General features: G+C 37.5%; 1 protein-coding gene across 4 annotated transcripts; it reads right to left on the reverse strand.

Annotated features, from left to right (window-relative positions):
• Nucleotides 1-4011: 4011 nt before the first annotated feature.
• NKX2-2 (NK2 homeobox 2) lies at nucleotides 4012-27616 on the reverse strand. Of its 4 annotated transcripts, none has more exons than XM_044056278.1 (3): nucleotides 12902-13725; nucleotides 11880-12188; nucleotides 4012-4431 (listed from the first exon to the last, which is right to left on the reverse strand). In XM_044056278.1, the coding sequence occupies exons 1-3, from the start codon at nucleotides 13158-13160 to the stop codon at nucleotides 4250-4252; spliced, it is 750 nt and encodes a 249-aa protein (XP_043912213.1). In that variant the 5' UTR covers nucleotides 13161-13725; the 3' UTR covers nucleotides 4012-4249. The 4 variants fall into 4 exon arrangements, with proteins under 4 accessions (XP_043912213.1, XP_043912220.1, XP_043912204.1 ...); XM_044056285.1 differs by having other exon boundaries at nucleotides 4345-4431; nucleotides 11999-12188; nucleotides 12902-13735; XM_044056269.1 differs by lacking the exon at nucleotides 4012-4431 and adding an exon at nucleotides 27173-27616 and having other exon boundaries at nucleotides 11073-12188; nucleotides 12902-13210.

Consider the following 27616-nt stretch of genomic DNA (forward strand, 5'->3'; position numbering starts at 1 on the left):
CTTGTAGAATTTTAGTTCTTTCTGACCTTTCATGAGCTAGTCTTTTAACATACAAAATAACTGCTTTATGCAACTATTTGAGGAAACTTCTGCCCCCCCCCCCAAAAAAAATTTACGGGACATTTTCTGTTTTCATGCCCCCCACCCCAACTCCCTCCCCGTGACACAGCTGCCCATATAGGGAATGTCCTGCCTAAACAAGGACAAGTGGTAATGATGCAGATCACAAGACACAATTCCTTCAAAAACTATGTTCGGAAATAAAGAATACTTTGTACTGTGGTCACCCCACCATTATCTAATGGCGTTTAATGATCCATTCAAGGTGCTAATAAAAATGGTGGGGGTGTGTTTGTGCGCACACACACCTTCGCAGACACATACATGTGTGTATGTCTATCTGTCTATGTGGGCGGACGACGTATGTACTTAATAAAATGCAACAAGGCTTCGGTTTCTTTTGCCATTATATGTTCCTTTATCTTCTGCTTTTAATAAAACACTACTGCTTTCATGACTCTACAGTTTTACTGTTTGCTCTTTGCATCCTCCCCGTGGGTACCTAACTGCAGATAAACTAAAATGCGTAAGAACAACAAAAATTATCAGATTGTCAGAAACAGCAGGACAAATAAGCAACCTATTAAGGAAAGCCGCCAATACACAAATATGATGGAAATATTCCACTGTGACACACACAGGTAGACAGATGAACACAACAAAACGAATACTTATTTAAGCAGAGCTGCACTAAGGGTTGGAAGTCAGGAAATTCAAAGCAGAAAGCCAGCAAATGCACTGAATTTAAAGAAGTCGGAGACATTTAGTAATGCACTTGTCACTGAAAATAGTGAGTTCAAAACCAGGCTGAAGTGCTTCCCATACCAGATTTTTGCTTCATATTTTGATGTGTTACACTGCATTTGTTGTGCTCTGGCAAATCACCGAGGATCGATTGCACTAAATGATCACTTACAATTGAATTCCAGATTTCATATCTTTCAAAAAATGCATGCTCACACAAATCCTGTTGTTCTAGAAACTTTCTAAGTTTATAAGAGCAATATTTAAAGCATGTCCATATTTTCGAGACTTTGTACTCCCACTTTCTCTTGCTCTAAGAGGTTGAGAGGTATGGTGCTACCGAATGTATATGCAGTCCCAGTGCACCATTAAATCATTATGGATTGTATTCATTTTAAGAACCTGAATGTCCAACAAGACAACAAGGATGCACACATTGGCAATTAGAATATATAATAATATAGTGTGTGTGTGTGTGTGTGTGTGTGTGTGTGTGTGTGTGTGTGTGTGTGATGTCTGCGACTCGGCAATTTCCTTAGCTCCTGTGTTCTTTGAGGAGACACGTCTTCGAGAAAATGAGTAAGCAAACAGCATTGTCTAGCTGCTAATTTGAAAAACAAATTCAGTGGCAAACGGCAGTACACACAATCACAGTGGCACTGGGACAAAAAGTGCAACTGATGTGTATCTTTGGGATAGGAAGTTGCGCAAGACAAATAATTTTATTAAAATTGTAAGACTATGCAAGGTCTTAAACCAGCGCCGACAGACAGGAGAAAACACTGCATATCTTTATAAGACCTGTTACTTAAGTATAGCTCGCATTTTAGTAACTAGGACCTTATCTGTCAACTTCTAAGCACAAGAAATCTGGACAAATGTAAAATTAATGGTGTTAAAGGCTTAGCAAGTTGCTAGATTAATATGTTTTGTATAAGCATGCATTTTCTGAACGATACTTAGTTTGAAACTCAACTGTAATGTCATTATTAGTGCCTTCAGTCCTCAACGATCATCCGCCCCCCCACCCCCCCCCCCCAAAAAAAAACAACACAAATTGTACAATAAATAGACCAAAAACGTGAGGTAAAAACGTGGAAGTTCTGCGGAAATCTATACAGTTGCCGGATATTGACGTTTAAAGGTTTCAAACCATCAAGATTTATAAGTTTTGAACAACACCAGAGGGGGCAGGACTTCCCTCGTGTTTTTTCTGCTTTGAAACACATACACGTATTCATTATTTACCTCAGACAAGTGGGAAGTAGATGCGTCATTGTTAATACAGTGTATTTTGCCATAATATAATACGATTGTGTCATTTTAATGGCAATACACTGTGTGGTGTTTATATTTGGTAACATATTTTTGGACGCAATTTTACTTTCCGAAAGCGGCAGGGGTGCAGACACACCCGCGCCCGTGTATACACGCACACACACACACACACACACACACACCTCACAGCGTAGCCCCTTACACCAGTCTAACATTACAGTTATCTGCACAAGTTGATCGTTATATACTTATGCAATCACGCTCCTTTTCAGCGGTTGCCCCCTGAAAAGTCAAATTGAGGCGTTTTTTCAGAGACTTCCCATACTCTGGAACAAACTACATATCTGTATCAAACAAAGCTCCTCATTAGCATTCTTCAAGAAAAATCTTGATGATTGGATGGGAGAGGGGCACAGAAAAAAAATTATCTTGGGTGGCAAACGCCAGGGTATCGTTTGACTAGGCTTATATAGGCCCTAGGGCCAATAGCCTAGTAGCTACCTATGAATGATGTGCTCACATCTGTGTCATATTTTACTTTTCCATTTGTAGGTGTTCTCAGTGCTATTAAGCAACATAATTTCTAAGAGATGCTTAGAAAAAAATGTAACCTCAGTTGAGTCTATTGGATACGCTTTATAGTTGATAAACTGGATTTTAATCGATATTTAGGAAGCACATGGTAATCTGAAAGTAGTTTTTAGCGCATCGAATTTTTCCCCATTTGTACATTACATGTATTTCTTATTTCCAGGATCAAACTCCTGGGTGTTCAATTGTACAAGTGGTTAAAACATCCAAAAGTCAATAGTCATGTATGTCACTGCACTTCTGTTCTATTTGCATTCTTTTCCCACCGCCGAATATTGGGAGGCATATCTACGCTGAATTAAGGAACCCCCCCCCCCCCAACCCCACACACACACCGCTGCTGTTCATTTTATAGACCTTTGGCGCCCCTTTGTGGCATGAGGTCGTAATGATAAAAATGTAATTAATAAATGCAGCAGCCACTGCAGCCACCATGAATGAATTATTAAAGTATATTAAATATGAGCGGACAGATGACCCGCTGTGGCCACCCCTAACCGGGAAAAGCCGGAAGAAGAAGAAGAAGAAGAAGAAGAAGAAGAAGAAGAAGAAGAAGAAGAAGAAGAAGAAGAAGAAGAGTTAATATAATATATGTAATTGGAGTTTTTCTCCCCGGGCCTCCGCTGAAAATTGACTTGTATCCAGTCGGACTCTCCCGGTTAACAAATGTAAAATAAATAAATATATTATTTTGAAGGCATGATAGCAGTTTCGTTGCCCTTGCTTCCTTGCTGTTCGTAGTTTTCTCATAGCTCTCGTCTTCTATACTCAGGATTTATGGATAAAGCCAAAAAATAATGCCTGGCAAAGGCCTAAAATCACGGACATTTTTTTTTAAATATTACTATTATTCACTTAGAAAGTTAATAGAACAGGTTTTGCAGCTACATTACTATTTGAAGAATAAGAAATACGAAACGTTAATATCTGGCGTTACTTATACTCCTCGGTGATTTACTAGGAAAAAAAAAAAGAAAAATATGAGGCACAGGGCAAAAATATTAGTCAACATCAGGGACATATTGGTAGCTATGCTCACAGCTAATATGCATAGCACAATCAATGAACGTGACAATGACTATAACCACTGATGTGATGGAGGCATTTTACATTTTCTGTCTGAGCAAACATCCTCTGCAGTCCTACAGTAAATACGTGACATTAATTTTACTCTAACACATTCATGTTCCTTTTTATGGATAAGCAGATCGTCTTGCAATACAGCTTGACCTAATCTAAACTAACTATATTTATTAAATGATAGTGTTCCGCTTATGTCCCTGACAATCATATGATTACACATACATAAACCTGAAATCATAGAAAACTAACATTAGCTTTAAAATTTCAACGACATATGTTTATTGATCAGAAAATAGATGGTTGAGAACAGGGAAATGCATCCAGCAAGGCTGAGGTTAATGTCCTTGGTGCGGCAGTTTTGCAGACAATAATTCTGAAGTGGTTCGGCTTCTTTTGTATCTCATCGGCGTGTTGAAATAATAAAATTGGAAAAGATATGGAAATATTTTCCAGCTCTGAAACGGAGATCATCTTGATGACTGAAGGGAAAGAATTAATTCATCCAAGCTGCAAATCTGCGAAGACCTGAAAAACTGGTAGGTGATCCGAAGAACTCGAGCGACTCCTTGTGGTAGAAGGAAGTATCGACCTGGGTGGTGGTGTCAGGTTTGCAGTGAAGGACCCGTGCAGCGTTTAATAATGATGCCAAAGAGAAAATGACAATCTGATGGAAATCTGCAGAAAGCCAATAAAATTAGATTGCTTCCTTAAAGTGAAGGGCTTATCATTATAGTATTTTAACTTCACACTTTATTTGGAGATGTTATTGATATCAGAAGATACACACATAAACGTGACCAGTCTTTACTACTATTCAAGCAATCATTAGTAATCCCAGACACATTCAGCTCCAATACATTATATAAAAAATACCTAATATTCATGATAACATATTACGTTATTACCATAAAAACATTGGATCTGTTGCTTATTTTGGGATGTACTGAATACTTTAATTCTGATAATGTACAATAAAAAGCTGGAAGTCAGATAACATAACTGGTGCGATGTGTTTTAATGTATTTTGTATTTTTTGTTTCTAGTGTCTTTAATGGCACAAGGACTTCAGCCACTAATACGGGGCACTACTGTGTTGAAATCCAAGTTTATTATATTTTATTTATTTATTTGACTTTTCCCCCGTCCCGAATCAGCAAATGTGTTATGCTTAAAACTATTCAGTTAAAAAACATTAATTTGTGGCTCTCATATTAAGATTACACCACTTAAAACGTGTTCATGTCACCACGGGTATCATATACTTTGTTTTCAATTCTAAGAAATCGTTACATTTCTTAAATTCACCTGGTCCTAAAATCAGCACTGTAATCTGCGTGTAACAAAACTGGAATACTAAAAACCTTCTTAAGTTGATTAACTACTCGAATAAAGGTCGACTAAAATTTGTGTTTGCACAAGGCACATCAGTCTGGCACGTTTTCTTTGTTATGTAACAGCTGTAAGTTTGACAACTGGGACTTTTTCGGTGTTTTGTTTCTATTCATATCACTGCAAAAAGTCTGGCTTGTTTTCTTGCTTTTTTTCACTAGTATTAAAAGATAATCATAACAGGTTTAAGAAATACAGTTGTATGATGAAAACATCATTGTGAAAGTTCAAGCAGCAAATCAAAACACCCTTATATATCCTGGTATCCTTGTAAGTCTGCAGTTAGCGTTATATCGGGCTGCCACCTTTTCTGCTCCCTAGAGCAAGACTTTTTTTTAATACATACATGCACTCATACTTAACATTCATAAATACATACATACATACACACACATACATACATACATACATACATACATACATACATACATAAAATAAAGGCTCGCTACTGCAAACTGTGGTTATTGTAATTGTTTCATTCATATCACATTAAGGTGTTTTCGTTCACAAAATCGTAGTTCTCTGCAGCAGTTAAAGAAAAGTTCGCAAATACTTGTTCCTAAAATTGCAGGATATCTGCCATTGTTCGTGTTTTCCCACTGACCAAAAAGGGACTGTCTGAGATTGAGACAGATAGTGTTCAGTGTGCAGACTACAAAAACTGAATTATTGTGCTTTAGACAATTCCTTAAATCAGTGAGGGAATCAAAAGTAGTATAGTGCTTGTTATTTTAGTTTATTATTAAACTATGCACTGCAGTAAGCAGATTAGTTTATTTTCTAGACATCATGGTAATGTTGGAAATGGGAAGTGTGCGTATAGTATTTAAATGTGGACACTGTAATGGAAAATTGCATTCTAAGTGGAAGTATTGCCACCAGAAAGAACCTACGTTTTTAATTTTTTTTAAGATGAAGTAAAGCCAGGTTTTGAAACTTTCAGAGATATGCGTCAATCATTGCATCAGACATTACCGGAATAATTGCAAAGCAGACTGCAGTCTATATAAAAAGTTTTATAAAATGCATAATTAATAAACCAATTATTACACGAATCTGAAAGTACAACCAAAAGACTGGATCAAAAGGTTAACATGTTCCAGTTTTCCAACGTATCCCTTTTTATTTTATTATTTTATTTTTAGTTTTTAGACTTCTGGGTGAACAGAGATTCTTTTGCACAAACTGCGCTTAAGGACAGCAGACAGCAAACTTGCTACATCATCTTATCTCGCTACGGGACAAACGTCGGTATGAAAGGCAGCAGATTGTGAACTCGACCGGTCTGAAAAAAACAGAAAAAAAGTGTGTGTGTTGGGGGGGGGGGGGTGTTGTCAGTGGGCACAGAGAAAAGAATCCCTGTTAGTGTTCAACAGAAGAGTTGTCCGACTAGATATAGCATGAATTGGTAATGCCTCTTCTTTTCACAGACAACAATGTCGGTTTTGAAAGAACGACACAATTTGGGTTTTGTGAAGGACCTTCTCTGCCCTCCCCAAGGCCCAGCTGCCCATATGGAATACAGCATGTACAACACGGATCACAATGGCACCAACTGACAGCCACAACAAAACCCAAAGCTACTTCTGCCTGGCTGGGGGGTGGGGTGGGGGCCAGTTTTGGATCAGTCTATTCAAGAGACTGAAACTTCCTCTCTTCCTCTCCCAAGCCTCTTTTATATGCACGCCTCTAACATTGTTAAATACCAGCCCCTTTCATTGTACTGTTTTGTGCCATGTACTGTATATTGTGCAAAGATAGACTACGCAAACTGCCCCCCATCAATATGTGAAATACAAGGGGAGGGGAAGAGAGACGCACAGAATTCAACGTGTTTTGAAAGTCCGCAGTCTTTTAAAATGTGCTGTCATTCAACCTATTCAGAATTTTTATACACACACACACACACACACTCATCTTGCTCATACCCTACGTGCATGCATGCATGAGAATAATATGTATCTATATCTATATCTCAGGTGTTGTGGATGGATTATTCACACACAGACACACACACATATATATATATATATATATATATATATATATATATATATATATTTATATATATCAATGTATGTATGGATGTATTTATCTATCTGGGAAAAATGGTTGTGCATTATCCATACCCCCAACACATACATTTGTTACTCATGTGCGTACATACACGTAGTATGTCCCGTGTGTGCAAAATTATACTTATCTCTGTGCGTGTTTGTGTGTTTTCACATATAATGTGTGTCTGTATCTCTCTATAGAGATATTTATGTACACAACATGTATCTATATTTCTACCTATTGTGTATGTACAACTGTTGTGTAGGTGATGGTTTGATGTGACACCCAGACCCCAAGTACAGAATGGGAAAAGGGGGTTGGTACCGATGGCTATAGATGGATAGATAGATAGAAAGAAAGAGATATATTGATATATAGATAGTAAATGTTGATTTTGATCTAAGTTGAAAACATTGGATTAATTCACCGGCGATTACCAATAACCGCCAGTAAAACCATCGCAAAAACACCCCGAAAATTAAATGTACTAACTCATGGATTACACAAACACAATATAAAGGCAAAACCCCTTGAATTATGTAACAGGGGAAATGATGAACTTCGACCGTTACATAATTCATCAAAAATTACGAGCGACGCCATTTAAAATGCGTTTCATATATATATATATATATATATATATATATATATATATATACACACACACACACACATATATATATATACACACACACACATATCTATGTGTGTGTGTTGCATACATACAGACACGTGTGTGTGTGTGTGTGTGCGTGTGTGTGTGTGTGTATATATATATATATATATATATATATATATATATATATATATATATATATGTGTGTGTGTGTGTGTGTGTGTGTGTGATTCTACATTTAGACGTACGCTGAGCGGATACTTACTTTTTAAGGAAAACAGCTGTATTTATGTCTTTAGTACTAAGTGCCAAATTTAAGGAGGAGACACACCGGTAGACAGTGACGGTGTGAGTTGTGGGAAAACGTTATTACCCTTGTGCTGGGGTGAGAAGGCGGGAGGTAATGATTGTTTATAAATATAAAGCTATCTTAATTACAGTAATTGCAATGTTTATAGTTGTTTGTGATGTGTTAAATGGTATGCTGAGGCAAATAAACGTACGGAATATATATTGAGGTATAATGTATTGCGCTGAAATAAATAACTACATTACTGTTGGAAATCAGTTACAAATGAGTAATCAACATTTGCATTATGTAGCCACTAGTCACAATTTCTTAACTAGCAACAGTAATTAATAATTTAGATTAATGCAAATTACTCTTGATTAATCTCTTTAGCACCTTGTAAATCAGCCTGTCTTTAAAGTAGATACGTTAATACAAAGTTATAGTTATGTTAAAGAAACATTTCATTGTACTATTAAATTTGCTCATGTTGGCTCAATAAAACAGTTGATCAAGAAAGCTATTTTATTAAAAAAATATTAATAAATATGTACAAGATACATTCATTACCACTCATGCGCAGACAAATTAAATCCAGAAATAAAATGTCTGGCCATACTTGACTAGTGTTAAGGCCTCCGGGAATTAAACATAACGGCTTTGAGTCCAGTAATGTTACCGTAGACCATGTTTTCCGTGGTATCCGAATTGCTGAAAATTATTAAAAAAGGAACAAAGACTAAAGTAGAAGGAGTATACGATATTATGTGCTATCTTTGGGTGCTATGTTTTGTTAAGGGGTGCAAATTACTGTAGTACAAAGAATGAATGATTTAAGTGTTATGCATAATAACTTTGCAATCATATGATTAGACACGTTGCTTCAGCAAATGTACAATATGGCAAATGACATGTATGTGTGTGTGTGTGTGTGTGTGTGTGTGTGTGTGTGTGTGTGTGTGTGTGTGTGTGTGTGCGTGCTTCTCTCTCTCTCTCTCTCTCTTTCTCTCTCTCTCTCTATATATATATACTAACATAAATGCATACATGCAGCTCTATCTGCTATGTGCGAGTGTCTCTCTATATGTATGCATACATACATACAGGTATCTCTGTTTAGGTACATATGTGTATACACACTACACTGTTGAAAAAATAAAATAATAGTTACTATTACAGTTAATTTACTGTGGCCTTGAGCCTGTGTTATACAGTTTATCCTCTCCCCATTGCCAGATCAAGTCTCTAGTGGGCCAATAAAAAAGATCCAGATTTTGTTACAAATAATCATGTTTGCTTTAGATATTGAATTAAATCTGATAATCAGCCACGGTTTGCTTTCTGTTCAGCTGGGACTTGATTTGTTTTGCTTATTTCCTGCTCTGTGACTGACTCAGCTTCAAGTGCTTAAACTACTTTAAAGCAACCCAGGGCCACCAAGGTAACCTGATATAAGTCAGGAACAAAACATTATTGCAAGGATCATTAGCAGGCAGACAGGAGTACCTGTGGTATTAACTACTGCAGTCTCTCTCTTATATATATCATTATTTTGAGTAAAATTAAAATTGTAAATTCGAAAGTGTCTGTATCTGTCTGTGTCTAGAAAAGGAGATAGTTTATTATAAAAAACAATTTGACTTAGGTACATTTATGTTTGTCCATTCATGCATGCTCTTATTTGAGAAGGCTTTTAAGGACTTGTTCATTTCATATGTTGATCCTTAGAGATAGTTTAACTCAAACACTTTAGGATCCATTGCTTTGACTTCTACATGTTTCCTCACTTTAAGCTATATTAGAATTGTTTTAAGTCCCGATTATGTTTACACAGCATTATAACATGCATACTGTTACTGCAATCCCACCCATAGAATCGTTGTTTGTTGAAAAACAGAAAAGGTTAGCAATGTGTGGATGTGTTGAGGGAGGCAGGAGGAAGGTGTTTTTACTAAATTTGCCCTTTTCCCCTTTTTGATTGTTCAATAACTGTCTGTCTATCTATATATCTGTCTATTTGGCAAGCGATTGTACAAGATTAGTCCCTACGCCACTTTATGAAATATTTCAGATTAACTAAGCAAATCGCCATGTTTCATATATCGCAACCTGTTTGTTGAGCACCTTCTCCCTGTTTTCTTTTGTTTCTTTCTTTCCTTTTTTTTATTTGTTTCTTATTTTTGCCGATTTGTCAACATTTTTCTTCACATTATAGTTTGTACTTATTACAGCTGTATATATAGATATAGATATACAGAGAGAGAGAGAGAGAATTAAAAGCAAAGAAAGACATTAGTAAACTGCAGTTTGCTGCAGTCTGGGAAAACATAAACACCATTAAGGATGAATAAGGTTAAGGGCTGAACACTGCAGAAGTTGTTAAACCAAGTTCCAGAATAACAGCATATTTGATTATTCTTCTGCATCCGATAGGCGTAAAATAAGTGAAACAAACTAATTTGCTTTTTAATGCCATTATCAGTTTATGATCACATTTAGTCATTTGCGACAAAGGACATATACAACTCCAGTAACGTATCATATTACGCAAAATATTATTGTATACGGAGTCTGTCTGTCTTTCTTTTTGTCTTTCTTTCTCTCTCTCTCGCTCGCTGTGTGTGTGTGTGTGTGTGTGTGTGTGTGTGTGTGTGTGTGTGTGTTTGCTCGCACATATTCGTGTTGATCAGCATGCACGGTTACCTCCAGTTTTATAACTATCGCTGCATAATTCAATACAGGAAGAAGCATATGAAGTAGTTTTGTTTAAAGCCATTTATGCTTCCATTTATGCTACATTAATATATATGGAATGTGCAACTTTCTCTTTCTCTACCAACAGTGAACCACATAAAACAAAAACCTTCTTTGAACCAAGAAGGGACATCAGATATGTAACCAAACTATCAACCTGTGATCATCTTACCGGCATTGTTGTCTTATCAACAAACCCCAAACCAATTGTTATTTCTGAAACATCTCATTTTATTAAAATTCTTATAAAAATGTAGGTTGCCATCCACGCGCTTCTGCTTTGAATTTATTTACAGGATATATTTATATGGACTAGGACATTTTCTGCAACTTGCATTCAACAAATGCCCTGAAGGCATCTATTCATCGAACAATTAGCACAAGTTATTTACAATTGTCAGACTTTGTACATGGCCATAAATATTTAAAACCTTCTTATAAAAAAGAGAATGAAATAAAGTTTACTATATTATTAATGCTTCCGTGCTTGTTTTATATCCAATAACCACATCTCTACAACACACATATACTTTACAGAGTCACAAAAGCATTGGAATTATATTTTTCTGTTTTAAGCAGGAATGCGTTTCTGCTGAAAACCTCGAAAGTGTGGCGCACTGAGATATCAATAAATGAACGGGTTGCTACTTGAGTAACTCAGCCCCAAATTGAAAATGAAAAAAAAAATTCTTCAGTACATTATGGGGTCCTGTATTTTATGGACTGGGAGCATCAGTCTGATGAAAAAGAAAATGAGAAAGTGCATTCACCAAGTCCATTGTTGGGCCTGTACCAGATGATGAGCTGTTGGGTACTGGGGTGTGGTAGCCGAACTGTAATGGGCATTGTATTGCATATGCTGTAGAGACTGGGCTGTGTAAGTGGGGAAGGAGAGACCAGCCTGGAAGGTAGCTGCTGCCAAGTCCTGTGCTTTAAGTGTGTGGCATGGTTTACCATCCCTGACTAAGACGGGCACAGCTACCCGTCGAGGGGACGGGAGTGGAGTCACTTCCATACCTTTTTCTGCTCGAGCCCTCTTCATCTTGTACCTGTGGTTCTGGAACCAGATCTTCACCTGGGTGGGAGTCAGGCGAATTAAACTAGCCAGGTGTTCGCGTTCCGGCGCCGATAAATACCTTTGCTGTCGGAAGCGCCTCTCCAGTTCGTAAGTCTGAGCCTTAGAGAAAAGTACTCTCCTTTTCCGTTTCTTCCCAGAGTCTCCACTGCTTGAAGTTTCTTTCTCGTTGTCTGGGGATTCGTCCGCAGAAGGTTCTGGAGATTTACTGGGCGAATCCTGTTGAGAACTGCTGGTGGATAGTCCATGCACTGGGAAAGAAAATGACTGAAGTGAGATTTCACACTTTGATGGTTTACAACTCAAGTAGTTATTAGTTCGTCAATGAACTGAAACTCAGTACCATATAAAATATTCAGTTCACAACATCGTACTTATTTATAAACTGTCTGATGATTATCTTGATTTTTGAAAGCATGCTAAATGCTACTAATTATTAGTTGTCTTGACGAAAAATGTCATTCATGTGCTGGTAATAAAAATTACTAAAATATAACCTAACCAATTTGGAGTGAAAACAACGAAATTGTTTAGTTTATTCAGAACTTAACTGTCTTAGAAAGGAACGTGGATTGATTTTTAAAACCGTATCAACAATCTAGCCATTGATTATTGTTGGAGTGCCCACATTGTGTTCCTTGTGCAAAATAAGGTGTCTGAGCAGAATTTCTTGCACTTTCTAATCAGTGGTGTGTTTTCTTAAGAAGAAAAGTTTTGCAATTGTATGCTTTTATTAATCAAGCAGATAAATAACTCCATTTGCGCCACACTAAATTGAAACATCAGGGACACAGCATTGTGGCGTTTAAACTGTTTTACTGTTGCAAGTCAAACACACACACACACACACACATTCATTGTATAACTTGCTACTTTATTTCAATTTTGTTAATAAGACAAAATCTTAAACTAGACGACCATAAATATACTTAAGTACTTTTGTAGCAATTAAGTCAATACTTACATGAATAAGGGATTCCCTCAGTACTGGCCAACCACCGTGTATAAGGATTATCACTACTGTCATAAAAAGGGTTCTTCAATGGCAGAGTCTGAGCAGTTTCCAAAGAAGTTTGTCCCAACAGTCCGCGAGTTTTAGCAGGTTCAGTCCCATCAGTATCTTCCTCTGTTCCTTCAGTCAAGGACTCTTCCTCGTCGTTGGTGTCAGGCAGGTCTAGGATGTCTTTGACAGAAAATCCCGTCTTTGTGTTGGTCAGCGACATATTCTGGCCAAATGGAAGCAAGGAAGTTGAAGCACCAGTCTGGCAATCCGCTGTTTCAAAACACACACGTAGAGACACACAATAACAAAACAAAGCAAAAAGTGGTAAAGGACTGGGGAAAATTTAGTCAATATTATAACAAGGTCTGAATCTGATAGAATAAATTCATAGGAGCGTAAAATGCTACTGGCTCCTGAAAAAGAAAGTGGAGGTGTAGGAAGAATGCCAACGTGCCTTTAGTCAGGAAACTGGCTGTTGTACACTGCACAGGGACTGATAGCTGGCACCAAACTAAGCCATTGCTAGGTTGAGGCTCACTTCATATAAAGTTGGTCCTGCACACCCGTGAACCTGCCGAGAAAGAGCAGGAACAACGCCAAAGGTTGGCCACGTGTGGGCGGGTCCTGGGAGTCAAGTGGATGAAGACAGTGTTTGCAGATGGGAAATTGTGGGTTAGGGGGGAGCCTGGAGCCTCCACCATTGGTGCTTCAGCCCATGATGAGAGGGATAACGTGTCAATTAATTACAAAAGCAGGGAGGGCCTTCTTTACACAATATTTACATACAAAGAGCCTCCAAGAAGCCTGAGATGCGGCATACTTGAAAAAGCATTTTTGCAAATTGCTTGTAGAAAAAAAATGTTATGGTTAGATATTTCATCTGATCTTGTGTTCCTTCGTTGAAATGTTTGCAGTAAAATGGGAAATTAGAGCTAAAGGGCAAACAATTGATGTCCGAGCACAGCTAGTTAAAATTATTGGGACTGAAATGAGATGCTATTCACATGGCAAGAGACCAACTTATGTAAACCTGCTGGGTCAATATTGTGGTTGAGGCTTAAGGCTGAGTAGTATAAAATCAACACTTAGTAATTGACTCTTGTTTGTTCCGCCAGAACCTAAACCACATTAAATTAAGCCCTACTTCAACCACACTTTGTCTGCTGAGAGTACACCCTGGATTCCCACTTGCTATTTAAATACGATATAACACAATTGCCTCCTGCCAAATGTTCAGCTAAAGTCTCTGGCTACCTTGTACTATGGACTCAAACCACTGTTTAGACCTTTGCTTAAACTTACACAATATACTGTTAGGTGCATTTACACCACATTTCTGTATTTCATTACTGTCTGACATGTGGCAACGTCATTATGGTGCTTATGAAGTTCTAAGCAGAAATGCCTGACAGGCAGCTATTACATTACATTAGAGGGGTAGAAGGCTGATTTATTAGAAACATTTTCCACATCAGAAACAAGTATTCGGTGTTGCAGTATTCGAGATTATGCAAATTTCAGTCACTTTTTTTTTTCATTAAAAGTTTTGAAGTTTTGTTTAAGAAGAAGGATGGTGTGACTGACTGAAAAGATAGAAAAATCCGTATATTTTGCAAGAAATTCGGTGGTAAGGAAATGGTGAAGTCAGTTACTATACGATTAATAACTAAGATGATGCATTTGTCGATTATTTTTCATCCAGTAATTAAACCCACATAGTGCGACCCCCCCACATATGATCTCATATTGAAATGCTTTTGAAAAGTTGAAACCCCTTATTTCTCATTGTATCAGTGGGAGTAAGAATCTGCCTGAAGAAAACATTTTTTAATTTTTTTATTGTATTTGGTATTGGGTAGAGTTTACAAAAAAAAAAAAAAAAAAAAAAACTAACTTAACTACTCCTTGTGAAATGCAATGTAAAACATATAGCCGTAGCTAATATACAGCAAATACTGATGTCATTTTTCTGCTAAGGAAATCAAAAATTCCTGATTTGCTGGCTAATGCAACTCTGAGGTGCTGATAAAAGGCAGTGGGATTTGGGATTGTTGATCAGTTTATTTTTTCACCATCCTCTGTCCCTGTTTGCCTCCCATCTCGTATGTGATTTGGGTGACAATGGTGTCGGTTTGAGCGAGCCCTGTGCGCTTCCTGGGTGGTCGGACCCGGGCAAACACAAATACAAACCGATTGCTAAGCTGCGGACAATAGGCGAAATGTAGACAAATGTCCGGCTCCTGTTGGATGCCTTTGTCCGAGCTCAGTTTTTGCATTTATTTCAGTGGCGAAATAATGGGTGATTGACGCCCTCGTACAATGTGTTCTAACTGTTTGGAATAAATCTGAGGTTGTTCCTAGTTGTCATGGCATTCAACCGCTTTCAATGGACTATCTCTTCATTCATTTCGGAATCCTTCCACAATATTAAGGGAAACTCCTTAAGGCTGATGCCCCCACCCCCGCCCTTTACTCCAGACTCTTGGTTGGGAGCCGATTAACTATTTCGTAAATATACAACCACCTAACATAAGATTGCAAACACAGGGTAATATATAAGTTTAAAGTATAACAAGCATTTGTAATTTCCCCTTGTTCTTTGTAGTCATTACAACCTATTTTCAACATGGCTATTAGTAACACAAATATTCATTTAATTAGTAGGAACAAATGCTTTGGTTTCTCAATGTAAAGACCATTTTATTTATACATACATATATATTTTTTCACAAGTGCAGTCGGCTGCCAAGACTCAGGGGAAATCATTATTAACACCACACATGAACATCTTGCATTTTAAAGCGAGTCTTCACTGTCCAAGGAATGTTTTGTCTGGCATACATCTGGACTTAGCGGCCCAGGCAGAAACACAACCTTCAGATTTCGGTGGAATGCCATACATCACCTGGAAAGAGTTGCAGAGCCACCTAAGGAGCTTTCAGCCGAATTGCATTCTGGGAGCTGTCGTCTACAAGTACTTGAAATCATTATTCATTTTCTTGAGAAATTGCATTGCTTTTTTAACGGGACGGGAAGAAGGCAAGATGTTGAAGGTAAATATTACGTCCAATGCTCAAAACAAACGTTATTTTTTTAAACTGAGGACATTGTATTAAGGTCTGCTTCCGTACACCGGCTCCCACATTTAAAATATTATTAATTATGCTGCTTAAAAAGCTATGTTTGTCCAGGAACAAGAAGTCGCCGACTGAACCTGTTGCTATCATAGGAGATTCAAGTCTTCAGTTGTGCGATGAACATGTACGCAACTAAGCACCACTTGCTTTGATTACCTGGTAGGTAAATATTTTCCTAAGGGAACTGCAAAGCTTCTGCAGAATTAATCATGCTGCAGTCAGAGAGTGCTGACAATGGTCCATTGAAATCACAGAGAGTAAACACAGTGGATTGGGGCCAGCATTCTCTATTGTACAGGACGGCCACACGCTATAGCAATTTCCAACAGACAGACAACTCTTGCTGTGCCAAATCGAGCAAATGTACAAGCGTTTCACCTATATGCTTTATCGCATAATAGACGGCATTGAATTCTGCCCAATAACTAGCACCGATTGTAAATTATCGTTAACTAGGCAAATTCAGGCTTTCTGCTATTTTCTCTTATAATGCGTGCACATATGTGTGTTTGTGCATATAACAGATGGGACAGATAGTCTAAAATGTGCACCCATTGAAAATAATCGGTAATGGTAGTGTGTGTGTGTGTGTGTGTGTGTGTGTGTGTGTATTCATATATAGAGATGGTAGGTAAATATAAGTATGTCCACACTTCCTTCTGTGATTCCTCTCCTTTCAATAATCATTACTAACCCCCTCCCTTTTTACTTTTTTGTTGTTTAAAACCAGCTATATTCATTTATTTTCCAACAAATAATACCTTTCTATATCTAGACACCTGGCCTAATGTCATAGTATATCTTTTAGTTAACTAAATATTGCATTATATAGAAGATGGAATCCAATGGAAGCAAGAAAAAAAGCGAAAAAAAAAACCTACCAAAATGGTAGCACTGCAACTTGAGGGTTACTGCAAGGTTTAAGTTTGCTCCTGTTCCAAGAGCCTAGTCTTGTTACATTGCAATAACTTTTATTAAACTGACATTAAGGAAAAACTGGATAAGTGATCTTCATAAAAATCGTAGTCCTTGTTGAAGAGAATTATGGGGTGTAGAGTTATATGAACAATCAAATACGAGGCTGAAAGGAGAGGTAAATGTGCACAAGATAAGTGGCTGTACTTCAGTTGAAGTGCTCTCCTGTTTTATTCACCTGTTTACTTTTACAGGTAGCTCAGAGACAAACAATTTGTCTTTTCACTTTTTAATGAGGCCTTCTTTTCTCCGTGAGTTACTCTACTTTTTTCTTGTGGTGTAAAGTGTTAAAATAGAGGGGTTGGTAGTGTCAATTAACACGAGCCACAAGGAATGGTTTTAAAGTCATTCAACCAGAATCAGTCACAACGCTTTTGTACCGTTCCGGTCCTTTATAACCTGACAGTGGTAACATTTTGCTAGGCTTGGAAGAGACTTAGAAGTGACAGCAAAAGAAATAGCTGGAGACTATACTGCAACCCATTGCTTCTCCTAAATCCAAACACATTTGAAGGGGGTCGTTTAATTCACTCAGTGACAGAAACAATGAAATGAACACTGAATGTGCGTGTAACGGTAACACATATGTTTCCACAACTTAATACGTATGTATTAAAAGTAATTTCATACTTTTATGATGCCAGCACTTGCCTTTAAAACCATACAGTTTTATCAAGCTATGAAGGATTTGTTCATTTTCAGTCTATGCGTATATATTGTATAACTTATATTAAGTGCCATTGAACAGGAAACCGAAATACGTTGAATGCCAGGCAATCTGAAATTACTGGAGGTAACATTGCTCGAAATGGGTATTTTATAAGCAATGCTATAAGCTCACCCCCTTCCTGGTGCATACCCATGCATTGTATTTATGTGCATATTAAATTGTTCTGACTATGGTTGCAGGCTACTATGACTTTCAGATGCAGCTGGATTAGGCGAACAATCTCAAAATGGATGGAGTTAACCCCCAAACACCAAATTGAGAGTTAACATTATACAGCAATTCCAAATATAGGAATAATTTCAGGAGGACTGGGGCCACAGTGGTGTCTATAATTACCAATCTGCGTTTCATACACAGGGAAAACATGGATTATTTTAGATGTTATACATGTCTTTATTCCAAGTAACGTTTTGTGTGTGTAATTAGACCTTCGTTTGGTTCAGAAATACCACGAGGCAACGGTGATAATTAAAATCTGCATTATATCGTCATCAGCAGACATTTGGATTTATGCGTTCATTAATGACGTCACATGGGAATGTCGTTCTACCTCACTGCTTTGCTTAATTGCAGCTCGTGCCCACTTTCAGAGTTAATTTCTTAGTCTCTTGACTGAGTCCAGCAAAGTTTTTTTTCAACTAAAGTTTTTTTTTTAATTATCCACAGATTTATAACAGTCTACAGACTGACTGTGGTCTAAATATAAGAATTTCGTCAGGACGCTTTCTGTTTCATATGTAATTGGCAGACAAAAATGATGGCTGCTTTTATCTGTTACATGAAATACAGTAATCTTTTGTTCTTTGTATCAGTTTCACTCAAATGTTAAAATATACCCGGATTTCTGTTTTTTTGACGGCGTACAGACTTCTTTTCTTTATGTTCTAAAGTTTATTATGATTGAAACGTTATTGTCTTTTACGACATTATGGCATTGCGTTAGGATGGGAAATAAGGCTTGACAATTTCCACACGTCCACATTTGGAAATTTTTAATTGCCTCCGCTCATATAAAAGCAACACGAAGCAATGTGCTCGGTGTCATTTACGAGTTAGTTTTTTTCTAGCTATCATTTGTTTATTTAGTGATTTTGAGAAGATATACATATATATATATACATATAGTGTGTGCGTGTGTCAAGTAACTACATCGTGACTGATGGCAAATTAAAATTATGTGGATAATGTGTTGTCAGCCAAGAAGCGTGCTGAGAGTGTCCTGATACATTTGCCTTAAATGCAATAGATAGAATATATTTTTAAAGTTGACACTAGCTCTATTTATTTCAGATCTAAAAATGGGGGATGGGAAGGAAAACAGGCAAGCACATGTCCTCCTTCGACTAAATGGCCCATTCATCCATTACCCGACAGCAGGCTTTATCCATAACGGGGTGGCCGGGAAGCGGGGGATTTACAATTACGCTTTTATTTAGATATTGTTGTTAAAAAACGGTGTTATTTTGTTTTAAGTTCTACTCCAGAATAATTTCTGGTGCCTGGCTACTCAAGTCTGCCACTGGATATGCTAGTTATTCTTTATCAAGTCATTAACTTCAAAGGTAGGCTTGAGTCTTTCCACCTCCAATCTGCTCTTGCGTTATTAATTATTGTTTATTAATTCATTAACTTGGAAGGCAGGGTTGTATATCTCTTAACTTTTTAGCACGAGAATTCTGGGCGAAGCAAAAACAAGGGTGAGGGGTGACTAAGGCCCCAAATCTGGGACAACTTTTAAATATTGCTGTTCTAAACTTAGACTGTTGTTGAAATAATAGCTTTTGCGTTAGCATGCATTATCTGAAAATTAGGAAGCGTGAAATCCAAACGGCTGTCATTATTTAGTGAAATCAGTTTTCAGTGATTTACCAGAAAACCGCAGATTTTATGATTAACAGACCAAAAATATAAGGCAAAAAAATATAGGCATTCTGCGAAATTCCGGACAGGTGAAGGTAAGGGCTGATCCTTTACATCTACAGTCCAGAGTCAAGGCAACGAGGCACAGAATACAAAAGCCTAGCCACATAACATTTTCAGATTCCATTTACAAGCATAATACAGATTGTGTAGGTAGTCTGACACACGCGTTGATGATAGCCATGTGGCAGTATCAGGGGTGTAGCCAGAAATTTACATTATGTATTGAATCCTAATGTTGTTGCCCCCATCACCCACCAATCATTTTAAAAACATACTCAACCCAGAAAATGTTACCCCCAGGAAGGGGACACGTTATTTTCTACTGTTATCATCTATACCCATAAAAATGTTTTAGAGGCGTATTCCTTTACAAGCATTCTTTGTATAATTCTGTGCTGTGAATATTAAATTACACAGTTTTCAACATGATGTGCTTTTTGAGTGCTGACGTTTCCAAGAGATGTACCTAAAACATGTACTCATTTGAGTACACCGAGTATGCCTAGCTGCACACCTGGGCAGTATAATATCTTAATATTGACTAGGTTGTATCGGAAAGTAAGACTGAAATAAGGGTGAGCTGCTTAGGTGGGCAGACTGCAGATATATATATATATATATATATATATATATATATATATATATATATATATATATATATATATCAAGAGTGGTACTAGCTGGTGAAAATGGACAATGACATGTCTAAGTCTGTAGGGGAGTTGTGATGCTAAAAACACCTTGATAAGGGTAATGGTGTCCAGTAATGGATAGGGCGAGCCTCTGCGAACATCGCTGGGCCTTGGGTGGGAAGCCAATTTTGTAGGAGGCAGTCGTATGCCTGGGGACAGACAGGTTGTTTTGTGAAAGCCCAGAAAAGCATAGTTTAGGTGCAGTAGTGGGTGCGTACAGCGTATGCGTAAGTGTAAGGTATAGTTGTTTGAACAACAAGGAGCAAAAATAAGTCTAAATGCTCTGACAGAATATCAGTTACTTTACCCCTTTCTGGGTGTTACCATGGCATGCTTCTGTAATGAAGAAGGTCTTAAAGGGAAAAAGAAGTCATATTTGCTATTCTATTATTTGCTTTCACTATCAGTTATCTACAAGATGACGACCATTTAAGTTGTGTTTTAGCGGGCCTGGACCAGCAAGGAAGGTTAAACTATTTGTTAGCTCATGGGCACTTAATGTTAGTGTGACTACCGCAGGACCATACCTCTCAAGTGTACCTCATTACTAGGAATGCTCCTCATTTTGAGTCTTAAAAAGTCACGTTCCTCATTGTTCCACGTTGAAAGGGTTTGGCACACATTCAGTGATATGAACTTTTTAACCGATATACTTTGGTAAATAACATTGAATCATATACATTCATTAAAATATTTCTGTAAGTATAAAGTAACATTTTTAATCATCCTGTGAACTTTCTAGTCGATGCTGTTAGTAAGCTGTTAGCAGAGTCCCACCTCTTGTTAGTTTTTCCGCATTATGATCTGAAGTGTTCCACATTCTGAAGACTGAAGCTTGAGGGCTCTGTTCAGGATCAATAATAGGATGTGCCTTCTCCCAGTAAATTATTCATTTATTTTAAGCTAGGCAAATGTCAGGTAGAGCAAGGTCCTGCCCAAGCCGTTTTCTCTATCAGAATGGTTCATGACTCCCTCTCAGTGTGATGTACTTTTAAGGCAATACATGCGAATTATCTGACAGATACATAAGTATTTCTATTAGTTTCTCAAGAAAATCAACAGGGTCTGTTTTGCTGTTACACGCAAGGCTTGCAGGAGGTCGAGATCACAGAGTTCTTTTGAGTGCAGTGGCCTACGGTGGCACATTACAAACGTATGCTTTCGATCCTGGATCTAGACTGGCTACCATGGGGAATTACCTATGTAATATTCCAGTCCATCCCACACAGGCTGTCATGGACTGACGGACAGCAAAGGCTGTCGATGTTGTTTGAAGAAGGCTTGTGGTCTTGTCTGCTAAATTATGAAATGTCCGAAAGACCTACCATACCGCTCAGCCTCCGAACACTAAAAATCATAGCAAGGGATCATAACTATGAACACTTTCTTATTTCTAACAACAAAAGTTATTCTAATACCATGCCCCGTAAATTGTCGTGGAGAACTTTGCAAAAGCTTCGTTTATTTATTTAATAAGATACACCCGCACAGCCAGGCCCAACCTTATGATGAAATCAATAAATCTAGGCAAAGTAAGCCTACATTTGAGGGCTAAAACCATAGCACTGAGTTTGAATCTTAGCAGATGAGGGGAATAATATTCGCACGTTCTGGTGAAGTATGCTCTAAACACTTGTTGAAAAATCACGGCGTGTTTTATCCTCCTGAGAAAGGCCTCCCCTGTTCGTTTTCTAGAATTTCCTCAGAACTTAATATACAAGACAAAACTTGTTCAGTTACAGTCACTGAAATAAGAAAGACTATATGCTTGGTATCTATCTATCAGGAGACTTGTTATCCTTGATTTATCCAACTTCTGGCATATGTTCTTTGCTGTTAGTTTAATTCTCTTATCTACGTCCAGATGGTTGTTATACTACCTATGGATGCAAGGACACTTGCTTCATGTTTTAGAAACAGTGTTTTACCAACCTTGCACAAACTTTTCGTTGTACTGCTCTTGAGCTGTTTTTTGCAGGAGTTTGTTCCATTTATGCATACATTTTGCTCTGTAATAACTTAGTTTTCTGCGCTGTAAATAAACCAAGTTTCGTGGTTACAACAAAGGCCAGAGAAAAATGTAAAAGGTTAAGCTGCGGATTACATCAAGTATCTTCTTTCAATCAAATGTTAAGTCCCCACATGCACTACAGATCAAACCACGTGCTGTATTAGCTGGCTGTATTTCATAGGTGTTCCTTTATACTAAGAAATCTGAGTATGAGTATTTTTCCTAATTATAACACCAAGGCGGTTAACAATAATAATAATAATAATAATAATAATAATAATAATAATAATAATAATAATAATAATAACCCAAGTCCTTCGAGCTTCTAGTGTGCAGCTATTTTAAGGGGGGGGGGGGTCATCTGTTGCATCAGACTGGCTGCCCAACCCGATGGTGGAACAAAACAGTAAAGCACACAGTTTACATTTCATTTGTTCTTCAAATGGAAGCATAGCTAATATCTATCAAGGCAGAAAGAATTTAAAGTAGCTATTTGTAACTGCAATAGCAAAATACTTTTGCAGCGGATGCATTGGAAAAATATCTTTGTTTTAACAGACTTACGTCTTAATCATGTTTACAATTCTATTTTTTTATATATTTACATTTTGTTAAGCGCTTCAGGCCCATTTTCAGTAAAGGTCCAAACATAGCTCTCAATCTTCCATTCCCAAAATGGAAACACCAGCCCTCATAATGTGGAACAAATGGCAAAATGTGGAAAATTTTCTAACAACTTCAACAATGAATGTCATAGGATGGTTAAAATATGCTGGTTTTACTTATAAAAAAGATCTTTTAATGAATTAACATGGTTCATTTCTATTTACCATGGGTATCAGTTAAAAAAAATCCTAACACAGAATGTGTGTTTGACCCTTTCAATATGGAAGTTCGAGGAACACGAACTTTTCAAGACCTGAAATGAGATACATTCCTCGTAATGAGCTACACTTGAGAGGTATGGGCCCAAGAGCACTAGTAGCTTACAAGGTGTCCCGCAGTGCCAGTAAGCAAAGGGTGAAACCCAGTAACAAACAGTCTCAGCTTTAATTCTAACATTAAGCTGTCAAACTATTTAAGGAAGGTGGGAAATGCAGGCTGTAGCGAGAACATGGAGATGTGTCATCTTCACACCTTAAGGATGGCAATGGCAATAAATTATTATGCCACAAGTTAATACCGTGCAACCACAGACAATTATCTCCTTTAATTTATACAGATTCAGTCATGGGATTTTACTAATTTAAGTCAGGTATGACCTGGGTGGTAGAAGAATGTTTTCCTTTACTCCGGCAACTTCTGTTATTTACCCCATTAACCCTTTGTATATTTTCAAGAGGTCTGAGACGTCAAATGGGTATGACTTGCTGCTACCAAAATATCTTGCCCTATGAAGTAAGTGTGTGCATTTGCAACTGATAGTAGGGATGCATATGTGAAAACTACCAAAACGTGCGTGTGTGTGTTTTGGTTTATGGGTGTGTTGGGAGGGGTCATTGCCAAGTATAAAGCAACAACAACCCCCTAATTCGTTTCAGACACTATCACAACCAATGGGCGCATGATCAGTTAATATGACAGCTCAGCAGAAAATGAAAAGGCAACAATCTGGTCTTTAATACAAAAAGGTCTATTCTGCATGTTCAAACCTATTTAGTCTAATACCTATAGTTCTTCTTGCATTATTTTATTAGTGAGCGATTGTTTGGGGTATCGTAACACAGTACACATTGTCAACATTAATAAAAACAGCCATTTTAAACTGCTTGCAGGTATGCCCATCAGAATCCAAGTGCTCCTAAGAAAAGCAGAAGATCATTTTGGTAGTGAAAGGGCTGCTCAGAAATGTAACTGAGATTCCTACTAGCGCTAAACAGGTGAGAAGTATTGGTAATAGTGGTGTTCCACAGCTAAGCAAGAAATCCAACTTTCAAAAAGACGTATTTTCAGTCTATAATTATGAAATGTATATGCTGACATCAGCAGGTAAAACAAGACAGCATTTGTTCCTTGGGTCCAACCGTGTTAGTGGCAATAAATGCGACCCAGATGATGCAGTTTTATGTTGCACTTTTAAACACCATTACACTGTATCATTCTTGGTATGGATATATAATATCTTATGTTGGTAGTTTCACCAGAGCTTTTAAAACATATCTATTTATTTTTTTAGACTCTTCACATGTCTCCTTTGTAAAAAAATGCATTTTCTGCTTCTTATGCGATCGAATCACCAAAAATTAAAAATGACAGACTATAACTGCATTTCAGAATTTTGAAAAAGACAACAACATTTGAAAGCTGATTGTAAAGCTTGTAATCATATTTGGAGAACACAAAGCGATGTCAGATCCATTTTAATGTATCATAAAGCCAGTTAAATATATACTTGTCCTAAAGCAAGTATTACTCCTTGAGGGCGGTATTTTAAATGAGATCTTCTGTTTTTTTGAAACTTTGATATAATGTGCCGAAACACAGAAAGTCTGATAAAACAGCAGTAATCGTAAGTAATAAAAAGAGAAAATCTCCAGAGGAGGCGATTCCTAATATGATTTAGGATTTGCAGTGTTTAATCAGTGACTTCCAGCGTTTTGTGTTGCCTTGGGGCTCAGTGTTAAGTATTCTGACAGCAGAACAGTAATTGCCTTAAAGGCAGAATAGTTAAAGCCCGGTAAGGTAACATGATAAAGGAACTTACAATAAGAAAGCAGTAATATGCGTTAACATTAAGAGGCAGTTTGAGGTTTAATTAATTGAGACTGAGAATTAGCCATTTGCAGAAAAAAAAGGAGTCCAGCCAGGGGTTGCCTTAGGGCTTTTCATTAATTTTAAATCAGTTATGTTTTATTAGAAGGAAAATGCACAATACATCCCCTCCAGGAATTCATTTGGCTTTATTCATTCTTTCTCTGCAGTGATGAAACAAGGTTGGGTTAAGATCAAAATTGCTGATCTGTCTTTAACACATCCTTCATATCCCATTGATAAACGTTAGCACCAGCAAGCAAACCCAGGTTGTCAATCTTCAAAACGAACACTTGCAAGCACACACTTTTCCTTTGTAGAATTTCATGTTGTTATTTTGCATCCAGTATGGCAAGCGTGGAAGAAGCAATCTGAGCATATTCAGTGGGTACTGTAATCTCTAGTAAATAAACACTTCAGGTTCAAAAGGACACTCAGCCATAGACGTCAAACAATTAACGCCAAGTACCAGAAAGTGATTTACCGAAAAAAAAGCTTATTGAAAGCCAGGAACACTTTAAGCAAACATTATAATAATGACAGGGTTACGTTTAATACAACTGCTACTATTATTATTATTACTACTGCTACTGTTAATAGCAACAGCAACATATCTGTTTAGGCAGTAAGGGAGAACATAATAAACGAAAATGTACCAATAACAGAAGCGAGAGCCCTTACTACCTAACAGGTTCAACAGGATTTAAAGTGAGATATCTAATGCAAAATGTACGCATGTTTATAGGCAAATAAGTGTGAAGAAAGGGGGAGATGGACATACAAGTCTGCATTTGTCTCGGCATTTATAAAGCAGTGGTGAACTCTGCTGACTAAGAACTGTAATTATTTAATTGTAAGAAACAATGACGCTTGGAAGATCAGTTATACTACAGATACCCACCAACATTGCAGGGCCAATTTCTCTACATTTTATTCCAAAGCCGTTTACTACTAAATTAGGATCCTATTTCAATTGTCTTCCTTAAAATAAGATTTTCGTCTACCCTCTTTCAATGATAATATCTACTAGGAAAACGACTTTGCGTTCTAGTTTTGGTGCATTCAACACATCTAAATTAATTTATGAAAAGTTGAAAAAGTGAAAGTGAATTCATTGTAAACTCTTGATTTTCTACTGCAACTTTAATACTGCCTACTTTTGTCGTATTTTTACATGCCAGATCGTATACTTTAGTCTGTTTTCCTATTGGAAATGAATACTGAGCAATGCATTGTTATACACCACACACACGCACACACACACGGTTGTCAGCATATGTGTATGGATTTTTTTCTCTCCTGACAATATTACTGTAATATTCCAACTAAGTTGTTATTTGAATCCAGCAGCTAAAAGAAGCTGGACGGGATACCGAGTTGTTCACGTTCCCCTAAGTTTTAGTTTGGTGGGATTGTTATTTTTTCCGGATATAAGTGGCCTTTTCTACAGTCCCATACTTTAGTTAATCTATGGTAGGGAAATCTGTATGGATTGCCTATGCTACCTTTGTTCACGTCTAGTCAAACTTTAACTTGGACTTTCTGGAGTGCTAAGTGCCTATGTTATAAAAGTCTGAACTGCTCTTACTGGGCTGTAAAACAAGACTCAACACCTGCTCTTAGGAAGAGCACTTATTGCTGAATATACAAATGAATGTGTAATCACCCTTACAGAAGCACACAATAACTGCATATCTTCCACTGGGAAATTCAACTCTGAGTTGTGCTTCGCAGTTATAGAGTTCGATGTTCCAAAATAACAAAAGTTCTATAGCGTCTGCAATTGAAAAATTACGTTGCACTTTTAGTTTGCTACTGCTTTTATATTTTAAACAGCTCAGTTCTCCCAAATTGCATTAAATGTTACAGGACAATGTTTAACAGTTGATACTGCAACATTCTGTAAAACGTACTCATCTACTGAAAACAAAATCATTGTTTTTAACCTTTAAATAGAAGTGTAGTTTACAGATGCTCATTGCAAGCTTTAATAAAATTAAATCGAACCCTCACCTGGTGAAGGCGTCGAGGGGCTACTTGGTGCTGCCAGTTTGATAGGCTCGATTGACTGAAGAGACTTTAATGAGGTACCTCCCGATGGCAGTCAGAACTCGACAATGCACAGATAAGGCTGATGGGCTTTATATACACACAAAGCGAGGTTCCTCTCCTCATGTTGCTCAAGTACGTTTGCATAGCTGCCAAAAGTAGCCCTGCATCTCATCCCTCTCTCACTTAACACCGCACTGTTTGTTTTCCTACTCTCTGACGTGGGCTAAAATATTGGCCATATGTTCACCGGCAATAAACTGGTTATAAGTGCAAACACCTTTTTTCCTCTCTGATGGCAGCCTGTACGTGCAGTTGTAAGTATGTTACGTGAATCAAAACAGAAACGAAACAGGGTGCAAAACCCATGCGCGACACTCTCTTCCATAGTTGCAACGAGCGGAGAGA

The sequence above is a fragment of the Protopterus annectens genome, chromosome 1.part2 (genome assembly GCF_019279795.1).
Source record: "Protopterus annectens isolate FY-2018-M chromosome 1.part2, PAN1.0, whole genome shotgun sequence".
NCBI lineage: Eukaryota > Metazoa > Chordata > Ceratodontiformes > Protopteridae > Protopterus > Protopterus annectens.